General features: G+C 47.1%; 1 protein-coding gene across 1 annotated transcript in view; it reads left to right on the top strand.

The window, feature by feature from the left end:
- The window catches only part of DDX18 (DEAD-box helicase 18), a 194036-nt gene that overhangs the window by 70467 nt on the left and 106683 nt on the right, over window positions 1–16886 (top strand). Inside the window, exons 3-4 of the mRNA XM_069224345.1 lie at window positions 696–830; window positions 12517–12652. Coding sequence (XP_069080446.1) covers window positions 696–830; window positions 12517–12652 — 271 coding nt within the window. The remainder of the gene's footprint in view (window positions 1–695; window positions 831–12516; window positions 12653–16886) is intronic.

Raw genomic sequence — 16886 nt, 5'->3', positions numbered from 1 at the left:
TAATTAGCGACTGAATCCCAAGAGGAAGTATGAAGAGTACCTTCAAGTTATTATCCTTTTTTCTTTTCAACTCAGAGTGTGGAAAATCTATTTATTCTTTTTGCCCGTCAGTAATTTTACTGTGGTTTTTGATTACTTGTGTGCAGTCTCTGTCCTACCCCTCAGTGCGGTCTTGCAAGATAGTATTTAATCTCACACCCGTAAATGTATGGAAACTGAAGACTGAAATCACACTGTCCATTCATTCTTTACCGGGACAAACTACCTTAGCGTGGACATTTCAAAGGGATTTATACTCTCAAGTTTATCACACGTTGTTTTTGTGCACCGGACTGGATTGGATGGTTGTGTGCCAGTGATTACTGCTGCATGGGGCGAGTTTTCAAATTGCACATCTTAATAACCTTATTATCTGCCTAACCATGTATATATCATATTGATGCTAAATTCAGTTTTGGTATCTTTTTTTGGTATCCTATCCCTTCCTCACCCAGAGCAGACACAAACTTGACAAAATCGACCTTGCTTCCAGTTCCTGGACAATCATATATTATTATTGCTTTAATTTTGCATTGCCTTCATCTGGAGCTGTTCTGTGAAGTTCCCTTTATTTACCTTTTGCAAAATGTATGTTTATTTGCAGACCGCCTGATGCTTTAACTAATCAACTAAGAAATTATATTTGTTTCATGCAGGAGCCAAGAGAGTGAAAATGAGCAAATCAGATTCTGCAGTTGAAGAGAATAGTGCTGAAGAGGAGAATGTTGAAGCTCAAGATGACAGTGAAGAGCAAGATGATGAAAATCCAAAGTTGCCCTTGGGGTTGACAGGTACTGACCATAAAAAGTATTTGTTGAGTGGTTTATGAACGAAGGATTACAAACATGCTTAGAGTTCGTTGAAGCTAGTTTTGCTCCAAGTTTCACACTTCATTACTCTTTGATCTAGAATCATAATGGTCTTATTCACACTTTTTTGTGGTAAGGTGTCACCTTGTGTCTTATTGCTTTTAATACGTTTGCTGCACAGGGTCTGACTTTGGTCCTGTAATATCTGTGCTTGAACTGGGATGAACATTTGTAGGCCTACTATTGACAGCATGAACTCCATGGGAAGAGTGACCAGAGTCTGTTCTGGTCCTATGGTCAGGGGAAACTCAAAAAGAAAGAACACAATCGTATAGTAGCAGAAATGTGTAGGGGATATTTCAGGAGTGCATGGTGAAGAAAGTGGGAGAGATTTTCTTTTTTGTTTTTGTTTTCATTTTTCTTTTAAAGGAGTGCGTGTTCATTTGGAAGTATATTTCTGCATTTGGTGGTAATATTCCACAGACTGTGTCAGCTAGGAGGCTGTATCGGATTTAGTTGTATAATTTACACCTGAGTGAGTGAGTAGGTTTAGTGACCCAGCTAATTTGGAGTGGGGCGCACACCTGGTTAGATCTCCTTAGCCCTAAGGGGATAGTTTAAATTGCAACCCCTTCAGAGGTAAGATCAGTTGGTGTCTCTCACTCTTCTTTGTGATGGGTCAGGCCCATCCAGATTCAACGTTTTGTAAATCAGATAACCCCAACAATGAAATTCATATCTGCAGGCATCAGCAGCCCGTTATTAGAGTGTAGAGGGCTCACCTGCCCAAACTCCTCCCACCTTTTTCCTGAGATTTCAGGGCATGGGGTGCAAAAGACCTGCAGTGGTAGCTGACGACCCCCAATTGAGTCAACAGCAGACCCCTCCCCCTTCGTCACACAGAGATGACTGTAGTAGCATATGTGTCACTCATGAGATGGGGCGGCCATCAGGGAAAGGTAGAGATTAGAGGACTCTTGTCTCCGGTGGAGTTCCTAGAGCAGGGAGCTGCTGCAGCTGAAGGCGTTCTGACTGGCATTGTACGCCGTTCTTCCTACTATCAAGAGAAGGCTAGTTCAGGTGTTCATGGACAATATCACCGTAATGTGTTGCTGCTGCAGAAAGGGCAGGGTGTGGTTTTGGACACTTTGTAAAGAGGCAATGCATCTGCTGATGTGGCTGAAACACCGGGGCATTTATCTGGTGGTTCAACATTGTGAGCTCTCTGAACGCCAGAGTGGACAAACTCAGCTGTTTATGCCTAGCAGGTCAGGAATGCCATCTCCATCCGTAGGTGGTGCAAGGTCTCGTCTGAAAATAGGAAGAATCTTTGTTAGATCTTTTTGCCACTGTAAGAATGTGCAACATCCTCAGTTCTGCGTCGCTCAGAGATGCTTTTCATCTCGACTGGAACCCATGCCTTTCTGCACCCCTGTTCAGAGGTCTCAAGAAGATCAGGAACAATTGGGCCCAATTTCATCTTTGTGGTTTCAGATTGGTGTCCTGAACAGGAGCGTTGGTCCTGTCTCTTCGGATGGATCTTCTGTTGCAACAGTGCTAGGTCTTTCACCCATACATGCACACCCTTTGCCTTCATGCATGGAGACTGAGCGGCAGCAGGTCGCAGCCTTCTACCTTCCTCCCAAAGTACTTGACATTATTCTAGCATTCAGGCACCCTCTATCAAGACGATGTATGCTTCCCATTGGGGCAAATTTGTAAATTGTTGTTCATCCAAGAACATTAACTCTCTTTCTGCGCCCTTATTTCTGATCCAGCAGGGATCTCATCTGAAGGTAATTTGTCAGCCATATATGCTTTCCTCTTACAGTTGCCAGAACAACCCTTTCTGTTCAAGTCACCTGTTGTGACCCACTTTCTTAAGGGACTCCAACATCTATTTCCTCCAAGACCATTTGTCATGCCCCAGTTGGACCTCAATATGGTCTTAACCTTCCTCATGTGTTTACACTTTATGCCACAGCACAATTGCCCATTTCTGTTATTAACCATCAAAATGGCTTTTCTGGTAATCACGCCAGTCTTCAAACTGCAGGCACTCTCTGTGCACCCTCCCTACACAATGTTCTACCCAGACAAACTGGTTCTGAGAACTCGGGTCTCTTTCTTTTTGACATGTAGGACAGAATATCACATTGCCTCTTCTTTCTTTTTTCTTTTTATTTTTTTGCTCCACCTCATCCTTTTAAACAAAAGGAGACTCCATCGTCTGGACCCAAAAATAACATTGTCATTATACATAGATCAAACCAGAGTTATGGTTGAACGATCAATCTTTGTTTGGGGCATAAAAAATAGCAAGGCTGGACAGAAAGTGGCGATCTCAAGGTTGATTGTACTCTATATAAAAATATGCTACGCATTGGCCAAGAAGAAACACTCTGAAGGCCTGCACACTCATTCTACCAGAGCCAAGGATTAATCGCTGTTTTCCCTCAATCTGATTTCTTCATAGGGCTGTCCTCTTGAGGCCCAAAGTTATACGCACCAGTCCATCAGCATTCTTTCTACCTCTGCGCTTCTGATGTGGAAAGGTCACAAAAAGAAAATGTCAATGTGCTGAGGTGGCACCTACATAGGCACCGCACACATCACATCCGAAGCAGAGCCGATCTCCACCACCTACTGTTGCACAGGGGTACTGCTTAAGAATTTTCAGATCCAGTCTGATGCCTGGGGATAATTCTGAGGTGAGGAATCTGCAGCTAGATATACCCTCTTCCAGGAAAGGTGTTACCCAAGGTGTAAAGAAATGGCTCCCTGTTGCAGTTACCCCCCACTTTTTGCCTGATACTGATGCTGACTTGACTGAGAAGTGTGCTGGGACCCTGCTAACCAGGCCCCAGCACCAGTGTTCCTTCACCTAAAATGTACCATTGTATCCACAATTGGCACACCCTGGCCTTCAGATAAGTCCCTTGTAACTGGTACTACTAGTACCAAGGGCCCTGATGCCAAGGAAGGTCTCTAAGGGCTGCAGCATGTCTTATGCCACCCTAGAGACCCCTCACTCAGCACAGACACACTGCTTACCAGCTTGTGTGTGCTAGTGAGAACAAAATGAGTAAGTCGACATGGCACTCCCCTCAGGGTGCCATGCCAGCCTCTCACTGCCTATGCAGTATAGGTAAGACACCCCTCTAGCAGGCCTTACAGCCCTAAGGCAGGGTGCACTATACCATAGGTGAGGGTACCAGTGCATGAGCACTGTGCCCCTACAGTGTCTAAGCAAAACCTTAGACATTGTAAGTGCAGGGTAGCCATAAGAGTATATGGTCTGGGAGTCTGTTTTACACGAACTCCACATCACCATAATGGCTACACTGAAAACTGGGAAGTTTGGTATCAAACTTCTCAGCACAATAAATGCACACTGATGCCAGTGTACATTTTATTGTAAAATACACCACAGAGGGCACCTTAGAGGTGCCCCCTGAAACTTAACCGACTATCTGTGTAGGCTGACTAGTTTTAGCAGCCTGCCACAAACCGAGACATGTTGCTGGCCCCATGGGGAGAGTGCCTTTGTCACTCTGAGGCCAGTAACAAAGCCTGCACTGGGTGGAGATGCTAACACCTCTCCCAGGCAGGAATTGTCACACCTGGCGGTGAGCCTCAAAGGCTCACCTCCTTTGTGCCAACCCAGCAGGACACTCCAGCTAGTGGAGTTGCCCGCCCCCTCCGGCCAGGCCCCACTTTTGGCGGCAAGGCCGGAGAAAATAATGAGGAAAACAAGGAGGAGTCACTGGCCAGTCAGGACAGCCCCTAAGGTGTCCTGAGCTGAAGTGACTCTAACTTTTAGAAATCCTCCATCTTGCAGATGGAGGATTCCCCCAATAGGGTTAGGATTGTGACCCCCTCCCCTTGGGAGGAGGCACAAAGAGGGTGTACCCACCCTCAGGGCTAGTAGCCATTGGCTACTAACCCCCCAGACCTAAACACGCCCTTAAATTTAGTATTTAAGGGCTACCCTGAACCCTAGAAAATTAGATTCCTGCAACTACAAGAAGAAGGACTGCCTAGCTGAAAACCCCTGCAGCGGAAGACCAGAAGACGACAACTGCCTTGGCTCCAGAAACTCACCGGCCTGTCTCCTGCCTTCCAAAGATCCTGCTCCAGCGACGCCTTCCAAAGGGACCAGCGACCTCGACATCCTCTGAGGACTGCCCCTGCTTCGAAAAGACAAGAAACTCCCGAGGACAGCGGACCTGCTCCAAGAAAAGCTGCAACTTTGTTTCCAGCGGCTTTAAAGAACCCTGCAAGCTCCCCGCAAGAAGCGTGAGACTTGCAACACTGCACCCGGCGACCCCGACTCGGCTGGTGGCGATCCAACACCTCAGGAGGGACCCCAGGACTACTCTGATACTGTGAGTACCAAAACCTGTCCCCCCTGAGCCCCCACAGCGCCGCCTGCAGAGGGAATCCCGAGGCTTCCCCTGACCGCGACTCTTTGAATCCAAAGTCCCGACGCCTGGGAGAGACCCTGCACCCGCAGCCCCCAGGACCTGAAGGACCGGACTTTCACTGGAGAAGTGACCCCCAGGAGTCCCTCTCCCTTGCCCAAGTGGAGGTTTCCCCGAGGAACCCCCCCCTTGCCTGCCTGCAGCGCTGAAGAGATCCCGAGATCTCTCATAGACTAACATTGCGAACCCGACGCTTGTTTCTACACTGCACCCGGCCGCCCCCGCGCCGCTGAGGGTGAAATTTCTGTGTGGGCTTGTGTCCCCCCCGGTGCCCTACAAAACCCCCCTGGTCTGCCCTCCGAAGACGCGGGTACTTACCTGCAAGCAGACCGGAACCGGGGCACCCCCTTCTCTCCACTCTAGCCTATGCGTTTTGGGCACCACTTTGAACTCTGCACCTGACCGGCCCTGAGCTGCTGGTGTGGTAACTTTGGGGTTGCTCTGAACCCCCAACGGTGGGCTACCTTGGACCAAGAACTGAGCCCTGTAAGTGTCTTACTTACCTGGTTAACCTAACAAATACTTACCTCCCCCAGGAACTGTGAAAATTGCACTAAGTGTCCACTTTTAAAACAGCTATTTGTCAATAACTTGAAAAGTATACATGCAATTTTTATGATTTGAAGTTCCTAAAGTACTTACCTGCAATACCTTTCGAATGAGATATTACATGTAGAATTTGAACCTGTGGTTCTTAAAATAAACTAAGAAAAGATATTTTTCTATACAAAAACCTATTGGCTGGATTTGTCTCTGAGTGTGTGTACCTCATTTATTGTCTATGTGTATGTACAACAAATGCTTAACACTACTCCTTGGATAAGCCTACTGCTCGACCACACTACCACAAAATAGAGCATTAGTATTATCTATTTTTACCACTATTTTACCTCTAAGGGGAACCCTTGGACTCTGTGCATGCTATTCCTTACTTTGAAATAGCACATACAGAGCCAACTTCCTACATTGGTGGATCAGCGGTGGGGTACAAGACTTTGCATTTGCTGGACTACTCAGCCAATACCTGATCACACGACAAATTCCAAAATTGTCATTAGAAATTGATTTTTGCAATTTGAAAAGTTTTCTAAATTCTTAAAAGACCTGCTAGGGCCTTGTGTTAGATCCTGTTTAGCATTTCTTTTAGAGTTTAAAAGTTTGTAAAAGTTTGAATTAGATTCTAGAACCAGTTGTAGATTCTTAAAAAGTATTCCAACTTTTAGAAGCAAAATGTCTAGCACAGATGTGACTGTGGTGGAACTCGACACCACACCTTACCTCCATCTTAAGATGAGGGAGCTAAGGTCACTCTGTAAAATAAAGAAAATAACAATGGGCCCCAAACCTACCAAAATACAGCTCCAGGAGCTTTTGGCAGAGTTTGAAAAGGCCAACCCCTCTGAGGGTGGCAACTCAGAGGAAGAGGATAGTGACTTGGAGGAAAATTCCCCCCTACCAGTCCTATCTAGGGAGAACAGGGTCCCTCAAACCCTGACTCCAAAAATAATAGTCAGAGATGCTGGTTCCCTCACAGGAGAGACCAACACCTCTGAAATCACTGAGGATAGCCCCAGTGAAGAGGACATCCAGCTAGCCAGGATGGCCAAAAGATTGGCTTTGGAAAGACAGATCCTAGCCATAGAGAGGGAAAGACAAGAGATGGGCCTAGGACCCATCAATGGTGGCAGCAACTTAAATAGGGTCAGAGATTCTCCTGACATCCTAAAAATCCCCAAAGGGATTGTAACAAAATATGAAAATGGTGATGACATCACCAAATGGTTCACAGCTTTTGAGAGGGCTTGTGTAACCAGAAAAGTGAACAGATCTCACTGGGGTGCTCTCCTTTGGGAAATGTTCACTGGAAAGTGTAGGGATAGACTCCTCACACTCTCTGGAAAAGATGCAGAATCTTATGACCTCATGAAGGGTACCCTGATTGAGGGCTTTGGATTCTCCACTGAGGAGTATAGAATTAGATTCAGGGGGGCTCAAAAATCCTCGAGCCAGACCTGGGTTGATTTTGTAGACTACTCAGTAAAAACACTAGATGGTTGGTTAACTGGAAATGAAGTGTGTGACTATGTTGGGCTTTATAATTTGTTTATGAAAGAACACATTTTAAGTAACTGCTTCAATGAAAAGTTGCATCAGTATCTGGTAGACCTAGGTCCAATTTCTCCCCAAGAATTGGGAAAGAAGGCAGACCACTGGGTCAAGACTAGGGTAACCAAAACTTCCACTGGGGGTGACCAAAAGAAAGGGGTTACAAAAACTCCCCAGGAGAAAGTGGGTGACACTAGAAACCAAGAAAAAGAGTCCTCTGTAGGCCCCCAAAAACCAGAACAGGTGGGTGGGCCCCAAGACACAACCCAAAACAAAGGTGGGTACCAGGGTAAGAACTGGGATGCCACTAAGGCATGGTGCCACAACTGTAAACAGTCTGGGCACCACACCAAGGACACTTCTTGTCCCAAAAACAAACCCCAGAACAAAATTCCAGGGGTAACCAGTGTAGCCATTGGAGATGACTCCTCAGATGAGGAGGTCTTCATAGCTTTCAACTGGAAAATGGGCCCAACAGGTGAGTTGGAGATTCCAGAGGGAAGTAGACACTTCCACCACCTACAGGTGAATGGAATCCCAGCCACTGCCCTGAGAGACACTTGTGCCAGTCACACTATTGTGCATGACAGGCTGGTGCTCTCAAACCAGTACATCCCAGGTGAGATGGCCAGAGTAAGAGTTAGCCCAGACAGGGTCACTAATAGGCCTGTGGCTCTTGTGCCCATAGAAGTGGGTGGAACTTTTAGCTGGAGAAGGGTGGTAGTCAGTACAGACCTCCCCCTTGATTGTCTCCTTGGAAATGACTACCCAGAGGTTAGTCAGAGCCTAAGAGAAGAACTGGTCCAGGGCCAGTCCTCTCCCAAGGATTCTGGAAGTCCTGCCTCTGCAGTAAATGCAAGCAGGCCCCAGAAGAAGAAGAAAAGAAAACAGAGTAGGAAGGGTGGACAACCTTTAGCCAAGGTTACAGCAAGCCAAGGAGATTCTGCTCCAGTAGGGGAGAACTCCAAAAATGGCCCTGATAAAGTCCAACCTGACCCACAAGAAGTCCTGGCTAGTCAGGCAACTGTTAAACCTGAGTGGGTGGCTCCTCAGCTAACAGAAGAAAGAGTGGAAGAAGGGTGTTTACTACAAGATGTGGTAACCCCCCACTCTAATACAGCAGACAGGCAACCTGAACCCAAAGAAGCCTGTAACTTAGCCCCTTCCCTTTTAGGTGAAGAGCTAAAGGTGTGGTTCTGGGCACTGACAGCTGTCAGTGGCCTCTGCTGGGTGTTAGCCTTTATGGCTGCACTATCCTTAGCATGGTGGTCTGACCCCATGCCAAATAGCAAGTTAGGCCCCCTGACCCTATTGGTCATGGTGGGGTTACTCCAGCTCTGGGTAACCTCTTTGGGTAAGCTAGGGGTAACCCTGGCCAAGATAAGGTTAGCAGAGGTGGATACCTCTAAGACCAAAATAGAAAGAATGGGTGGAGACATTGAAGAGGCAGACAAGAGGCAATTCAGACTAGGTCCTATCACTGTGGAAGTGGGTCAGTTCCCCAAAGGGAATGACCTGAACAGAAGGATGTAAGGCAGAGTAGGCCCTGCAACTAACCAGCCTATTTCTCCTACTCTTCCTCGCCTGACAGACTAGGAAGACTCTCCCAGCTTGGGCTGAGTCTCCTGGCCTGTAGGCTGGGGGGGGCTTGTGTAAAGAAATGGCTCCCTGTTGCAGTTACCCCCCACTTTTTGCCTGATACTGATGCTGACTTGACTGAGAAGTGTGCTGGGACCCTGCTAACCAGGCCCCAGCACCAGTGTTCCTTCACCTAAAATGTACCATTGTATCCACAATTGGCACACCCTGGCCTTCAGATAAGTCCCTTGTAACTGGTACTACTAGTACCAAGGGCCCTGATGCCAAGGAAGGTCTCTAAGGGCTGCAGCATGTCTTATGCCACCCTAGAGACCCCTCACTCAGCACAGACACACTGCTTACCAGCTTGTGTGTGCTAGTGAGAACAAAATGAGTAAGTCGACATGGCACTCCCCTCAGGGTGCCATGCCAGCCTCTCACTGCCTATGCAGTATAGGTAAGACACCCCTCTAGCAGGCCTTACAGCCCTAAGGCAGGGTGCACTATACCATAGGTGAGGGTACCAGTGCATGAGCACTGTGCCCCTACAGTGTCTAAGCAAAACCTTAGACATTGTAAGTGCAGGGTAGCCATAAGAGTATATGGTCTGGGAGTCTGTTTTACACGAACTCCACATCACCATAATGGCTACACTGAAAACTGGGAAGTTTGGTATCAAACTTCTCAGCACAATAAATGCACACTGATGCCAGTGTACATTTTATTGTAAAATACACCACAGAGGGCACCTTAGAGGTGCCCCCTGAAACTTAACCGACTATCTGTGTAGGCTGACTAGTTTTAGCAGCCTGCCACAAACCGAGACATGTTGCTGGCCCCATGGGGAGAGTGCCTTTGTCACTCTGAGGCCAGTAACAAAGCCTGCACTGGGTGGAGATGCTAACACCTCTCCCAGGCAGGAATTGTCACACCTGGCGGTGAGCCTCAAAGGCTCACCTCCTTTGTGCCAACCCAGCAGGACACTCCAGCTAGTGGAGTTGCCCGCCCCCTCCGGCCAGGCCCCACTTTTGGCGGCAAGGCCGGAGAAAATAATGAGGAAAACAAGGAGGAGTCACTGGCCAGTCAGGACAGCCCCTAAGGTGTCCTGAGCTGAAGTGACTCTAACTTTTAGAAATCCTCCATCTTGCAGATGGAGGATTCCCCCAATAGGGTTAGGATTGTGACCCCCTCCCCTTGGGAGGAGGCACAAAGAGGGTGTACCCACCCTCAGGGCTAGTAGCCATTGGCTACTAACCCCCCAGACCTAAACACGCCCTTAAATTTAGTATTTAAGGGCTACCCTGAACCCTAGAAAATTAGATTCCTGCAACTACAAGAAGAAGGACTGCCTAGCTGAAAACCCCTGCAGCGGAAGACCAGAAGACGACAACTGCCTTGGCTCCAGAAACTCACCGGCCTGTCTCCTGCCTTCCAAAGATCCTGCTCCAGCGACGCCTTCCAAAGGGACCAGCGACCTCGACATCCTCTGAGGACTGCCCCTGCTTCGAAAAGACAAGAAACTCCCGAGGACAGCGGACCTGCTCCAAGAAAAGCTGCAACTTTGTTTCCAGCGGCTTTAAAGAACCCTGCAAGCTCCCCGCAAGAAGCGTGAGACTTGCAACACTGCACCCGGCGACCCCGACTCGGCTGGTGGCGATCCAACACCTCAGGAGGGACCCCAGGACTACTCTGATACTGTGAGTACCAAAACCTGTCCCCCCTGAGCCCCCACAGCGCCGCCTGCAGAGGGAATCCCGAGGCTTCCCCTGACCGCGACTCTTTGAATCCAAAGTCCCGACGCCTGGGAGAGACCCTGCACCCGCAGCCCCCAGGACCTGAAGGACCGGACTTTCACTGGAGAAGTGACCCCCAGGAGTCCCTCTCCCTTGCCCAAGTGGAGGTTTCCCCGAGGAACCCCCCCCTTGCCTGCCTGCAGCGCTGAAGAGATCCCGAGATCTCTCATAGACTAACATTGCGAACCCGACGCTTGTTTCTACACTGCACCCGGCCGCCCCCGCGCCGCTGAGGGTGAAATTTCTGTGTGGGCTTGTGTCCCCCCCGGTGCCCTACAAAACCCCCCTGGTCTGCCCTCCGAAGACGCGGGTACTTACCTGCAAGCAGACCGGAACCGGGGCACCCCCTTCTCTCCATTCTAGCCTATGTGTTTTGGGCACCACTTTGAACTCTGCACCTGACCGGCCCTGAGCTGCTGGTGTGGTAACTTTGGGGTTGCTCTGAACCCCCAACGGTGGGCTACCTTGGACCAAGAACTGAGCCCTGTAAGTGTCTTACTTACCTGGTTAACCTAACAAATACTTACCTCCCCCAGGAACTGTGAAAATTGCACTAAGTGTCCACTTTTAAAACAGCTATTTGTCAATAACTTGAAAAGTATACATGCAATTTTTATGATTTGAAGTTCCTAAAGTACTTACCTGCAATACCTTTCGAATGAGATATTACATGTAGAATTTGAACCTGTGGTTCTTAAAATAAACTAAGAAAAGATATTTTTCTATACAAAAACCTATTGGCTGGATTTGTCTCTGAGTGTGTGTACCTCATTTATTGTCTATGTGTATGTACAACAAATGCTTAACACTACTCCTTGGATAAGCCTACTGCTCGACCACACTACCACAAAATAGAGCATTAGTATTATCTATTTTTACCACTATTTTACCTCTAAGGGGAACCCTTGGACTCTGTGCATGCTATTCCTTACTTTGAAATAGCACATACAGAGCCAACTTCCTACACAAGGTAAGTAACTTATTCACCAGGATTTGTGGTTAGGATCTTGACGTCAACTTTAATTGAGGCTAAAAGGTCAGTATCTGCACACTCAGAAGGATCGTTCCTTTCTTTAGATATCAGTGAAATTGTAGTCATATTATAAATCTGATCTAATAATTCAGAAGGTTCTGCTTCTTTAAAGGCAGCTTACATCATTGGAGTCATTTAAGTAGCTCAGTAATATTGATTGTTATCTCCTCAAGGGTGTTTTCACAGTCTGGTGTTCAGCGGCCCCTTTGGTTTAAATTGACTAGCCAGAGTGAACTCGGGAGGTCACTTTATTCATGGGAAGTGTCACCAGCAGTGATACTGCATCAGTTTTGTAGAACTTTGTAAAAGTTTGTCAATATGATGAGTTGACCTTGTTTTCTAACCTGTGCAGCAATTAATACTAGTCTCTTTTTAACATAACTGTTGGCTAGAAACCTAGGCACTTTCTCTTCACGTACTTAATGTTAGACCTTTACTAGAGCATAACCCGCTTTACAGATTGCCACTGTTGCTAAATCATGGAAGTTAGTTTAGAATTTTGATAGACTGGCAGAACGCTAGTTCTTCCGGTCCTCCACCAAATTAAAAAAAAAAAAATGTAATTGCAATAATTGTGGGATATATATTTTTTTTTTTCATAAAATAGTGCATTTGCAAGGACGTTTACATAGCTCTTAAAGGCCAATCCCTCGCAAATAATATTTTATTTTTAGGTTCCTTTGAAGATACTGCATTTGCTTCGCTTGCTGATCTCGTCAGCGAGAATACCCTGAAAGGCATAACTGAGATGGGTTTTGTGCACATGACGGAAATCCAACACAAAAGCATTCGGCCACTTCTGGAGGGCAGGTAAGGGTTTTTTTTTCTCCAGGGTTTTTGAAAATATGCACACCCTTAGTCTCCGATGTTAAATATTTCTGTCAGCCACACAACAGTACCAATAAAAAGTGAGTGCATATGAGGAACTCTACAAGAGGCAGCAAGTTAAGTCTGTTGTTGCTTTTTTGGCACTAACACAAGCGCATACCAAAGGCTTAGCATTTGTTCGCTCTACTGTTCACAGTGCAGTTTTGTTTATAAATATCACATATATTAATTCTTCATTTTGGTAGCCTTGACGTTAACAAAGTTGCACAAAATGTTGAGTAAATTCCTTGACACTTTTATCTAGAGCGTATTAAGCTTAATATAGAGTTATGGTGGTGTTAATTGTTTTTTTTTCTCTTTAAAAAGTGCAGTGGAAAAGAATTGAAACATAGAAAGTAATAAGCTATGAGTGTCTGGGATGTTTTTAATAGAAAATCAACTCCGTGTGTGCTCCTCTCAGTTCTACGCTTCTCCAATTTTCCAGCCATCTTAGTTTGACCTTTCGTTCTGTCTTTGTCTGTTCTTTGTTTCCTGTGCCTTATTGCTCTTCTTCCTGCCTGTTTAAATCTTCTAAACCTGTTCACCCTTCTCCTTTTGGTGGCGTAGTCGTGATCTGTCTCTTAAACCTCACTTGCCCTATACTGGATTGAGTACACCGATACCTTAAAAAAAACAGTAACAAGTTAAAGGACATGGAAATGCCAAACCAGAGCAAGAGGTACTGCAGAAATCATTAAACCTGAAAACTACATTGACTGGAAGAGCCATTGTGGGGAGTCATTTGAGTAGCCAACAAATACAGTTTCTATCAGAACCATGGGGGAGAGATTGTAGTCTCATGCTCAGACTGGTGTGCTACCCAGGAGATTTAGCTCAGTCATATGGCTACCGGCTTGGGAAACTAAGGTTACTGAGACTCTGAAAAGGTGCTGGTAAGAGAGGGCGTTCTCCAGGTCAAATGCCAAGTCATCAGTCTGAGGAGTCGGCAGAGGAAAGAAACCAACAGAGTAGGACAGCATTAAAGTAGCCATGGAGATTTGGGGGGGAGGGGGTCATTTGTCAACCACACAGTGAAGAAGATGCCCTTTCAAAAGTCTTGGAAATTGATTAATTGAGAGAACTGCCAGAATTGGTTGATCAGCAGGAATTGGCAAGATGGTTTATTTGGACGTCTTGACTCTAAAATTCTTACAAAAGACAGATTCACCACATCAGCCATCCAGTACATTGTTTTGTAAAGCTAACTCCTAAAGGTTGTAGTTACCTTGAAAGAAACAAACATAAGCACAATTTTGGACTGATTAAATAATTAGGAATAGTTTGAACTCGAAATAGTGATGGTGCATGGCTAGGCAATGATAACATTTAGCCAAACGGTCACTTTGGTGTTCAGACCATCTTTATGCATCTGTGTCTGCAGTGAATGTCGTAATTGCGTTGAAAAATTGGTATCTGTGCAGATCATTTGCAGACTTCACTTGCTTCTACAGATGTTTATAGAGTGCAGAACCAGGGCTTCTAAATTGTGTGTGTACATATTGAAAGGAGTAACTCATAAGTCGATGAAGAACTTGAGAGGGTATGTTGTCCCACTGAGTTGCTCCTAATCTAGTTATGCAGCAGTGCAAGATGTATCTTTCGTTGCTGCATGCTACCTTACTCAAGAAAAAATAGATGCACATAAGTGTAAAAAGGAAATGTGTGTGATGGGAGTCTTAAAAGCTGTGATAGCAAAATAACGCAGCATGAAACAAATCCAGTGAAGCCCATTTACGGATTGACACTCAAATAACACCCAGGCAGTTCTCTAGCAACACTCTAGTGGATGACCAATATCCCCGCTTTGATAATAAAACGGATATTTTGCTAGTAATGTTGAAATCCAAAACTCTGTCTGGAGTACTTGCCAGTGTCAGTCAAAAGTGTTTAAGGTAACCCTGGCCAAAAAAGTTGTCGGAATACAGTTAAGCAGATATCTACTTGCAGAAGAACAGGTAAGTCGTTGGCCTCTGAGTTTGTGCAAGAACGAAGAGGCACAGTACAGGGTGCAGTTGTTAAGTAAAATCAACTTTTGTCTACTCTGGTGCTTTGCCATGCATACCCAACAAATACATTGCAAAACATTGGTATTTCCTCAGTCAGGACCGTAATGGGCAGAATGAGATGTTCGATGGCATCTGTCGCTGTAGATACGCATGTTCTGCAATAGCTCGCCATCTGGTGTTGGGCCGGAGTGTTACAAGTTGTTTTTGTTCGAAGAAGTCTTTCGAGTCACGGGACCGAGTGACTCCTCCTTTTGTCTCCATTGTGCATGGGCGTCGACTCCATCTTCGATTGTTTTTTTTCCGCCATCGGGTTCGGACGTGTTCCTGTCGCTCCGAGTTTCGGAACGGAAAATTAGCTAATTTCGGAAGATTTTCGTCGGTATTGTTGCGTTCGGGATCGGCGTACTTAGATTCCACACCGCATCGAAGAGCTCCGGTGCCCTTCGGGGTAGTTTTTCGATCCCCCGTCGGGGCCTGGTTGGCCCGACCGCGTGCTGAAGAACGCCGATGGAACGGACCCCGTTCCGTTTCTGCCCCAAATGCCACAATAAATACCCCTACACAGACCAACACTTGGTCTGCAACCTGTGCCTGTCACCTGAGCACAGCGAAGACACCTGCGAGGCCTGTCGTGCGTTCCGGTCCCGAAAAACACTCCGAGACCGTCGAGCCAGAAGACTTCAGATGGCGTCCGCACCGACAGCCCAACGGGAGTTCGAGGAACAGGAAGAGGAAGGTACCTTCTCGATCCAAGACTCAGACTCCGAAGGATTCGACGATACACAAACCGTGAGTAAGATGTCGAAAACCACACAGAGAAACATTTACAAGGCCCAGGGGACGCCACTGCCATCCGGCCATGGCTCCACCCATAAATTCGGTGACCGACCGTCGGCACCGAAAAAGGCCCAAACAGTGCCGAGGTCGTCCGACTCCGGTCGAGACACCGGCACGCAGCCTTCTCGGGACCGAGAAAGTGCTGGAGACAAGCCTTGACACCGAGATGCCGGTGTGGACACGGCTCGACGCCGAGACAGCGGCACCGAAACAGATCGACGCCGAGAGGTTTCGGCCCCGAAAAAGAAAAAAGTCACCTCTGAGCCGAAAAAACACGCAGGCAGGGTTTCGATGCCGAAACAAACTGCAAGCGACCCAGCTTCAGGCTCTTATACAGAAGAGCACTCGCTAACCTCCCAAATGCAAAAGCATAGGTTTGAGGAAGAGCTACAAGCAACTGATGTGGACCATACGCAAAAGCGTATCTTCATACAGCAGGGGACAGGAAAAATAAGCACCCTTCCCCCCATTAGGAGAAAGAGAAGGTTGGAGTTCCAGACTGAACAGACACCACAACCAAAAGTGGTGAAAAGTTACCCCACCACCCTCTCCTCCGCCCGTGATTAACGTCTCACCAGCACAAACTCCATCACACTCCCCAGCTCACACCACCATGAGCCAGGGTGACCAAGATCAGGACGCATGGGACCTATACGACGCCCCAGTGTCAGATAACAGTCCGGAGGCATACCCTACGAAGCCATCTCCACCAGAAGACAGCACCGCGTATTCTCAAGTGGTGGCTAGAGCAGCACAATTTCACAACGTAAGCCTCCACTCAGAACAGGTCGAGGATGATTTTTTATTCAACACACTCTCCTCCACCCACAGCTCATACCAAAGCCTGCCTATGCTCCCTGGTATGCTCCGGCACGCAAAAGACATCTTTAAGGAGCCGGTCAAAAGTAGGGCAATCACACCAAGGGTGGAAAAAAAGTATAAGGCGCCTCCTACAGACCCGGTTTTCATCACTACACAGCTGCCACCAGACTCTGTCGTCGTAGGAGCAGCTAGGAAAAGGGCCAACTCTCACACATCTGGAGATGCACCACCCCCAGATAAAGAAAGCCGCAAGTTCGATGCAGCTGGTAAAAGAGTCGCAGCACAAGCTGCAAACCAGTGGCGCATCGCGAACTCCCAGGCACTACTTGCGCGCTATGACAGAGCCCACTGGGACGAGATGCAACATCTCATTGAACATCTGCCCAAGGACTTACAAAATAGGGCAAAACAAGTGGTTGAGGAGGGACAGACCATTTCCAACAACCAGATCCGCTCCTCCATGGACGCTGCAGATACAGCTGCACGGACAATTAATACATCTGTAACTATCA

The sequence above is a fragment of the Pleurodeles waltl genome, chromosome 3_1, assembly GCF_031143425.1.
Source record: "Pleurodeles waltl isolate 20211129_DDA chromosome 3_1, aPleWal1.hap1.20221129, whole genome shotgun sequence".
Taxonomy (NCBI): domain Eukaryota; kingdom Metazoa; phylum Chordata; class Amphibia; order Caudata; family Salamandridae; genus Pleurodeles; species Pleurodeles waltl.
This window is presented reverse-complemented; position numbering and strand designations above follow the sequence as displayed.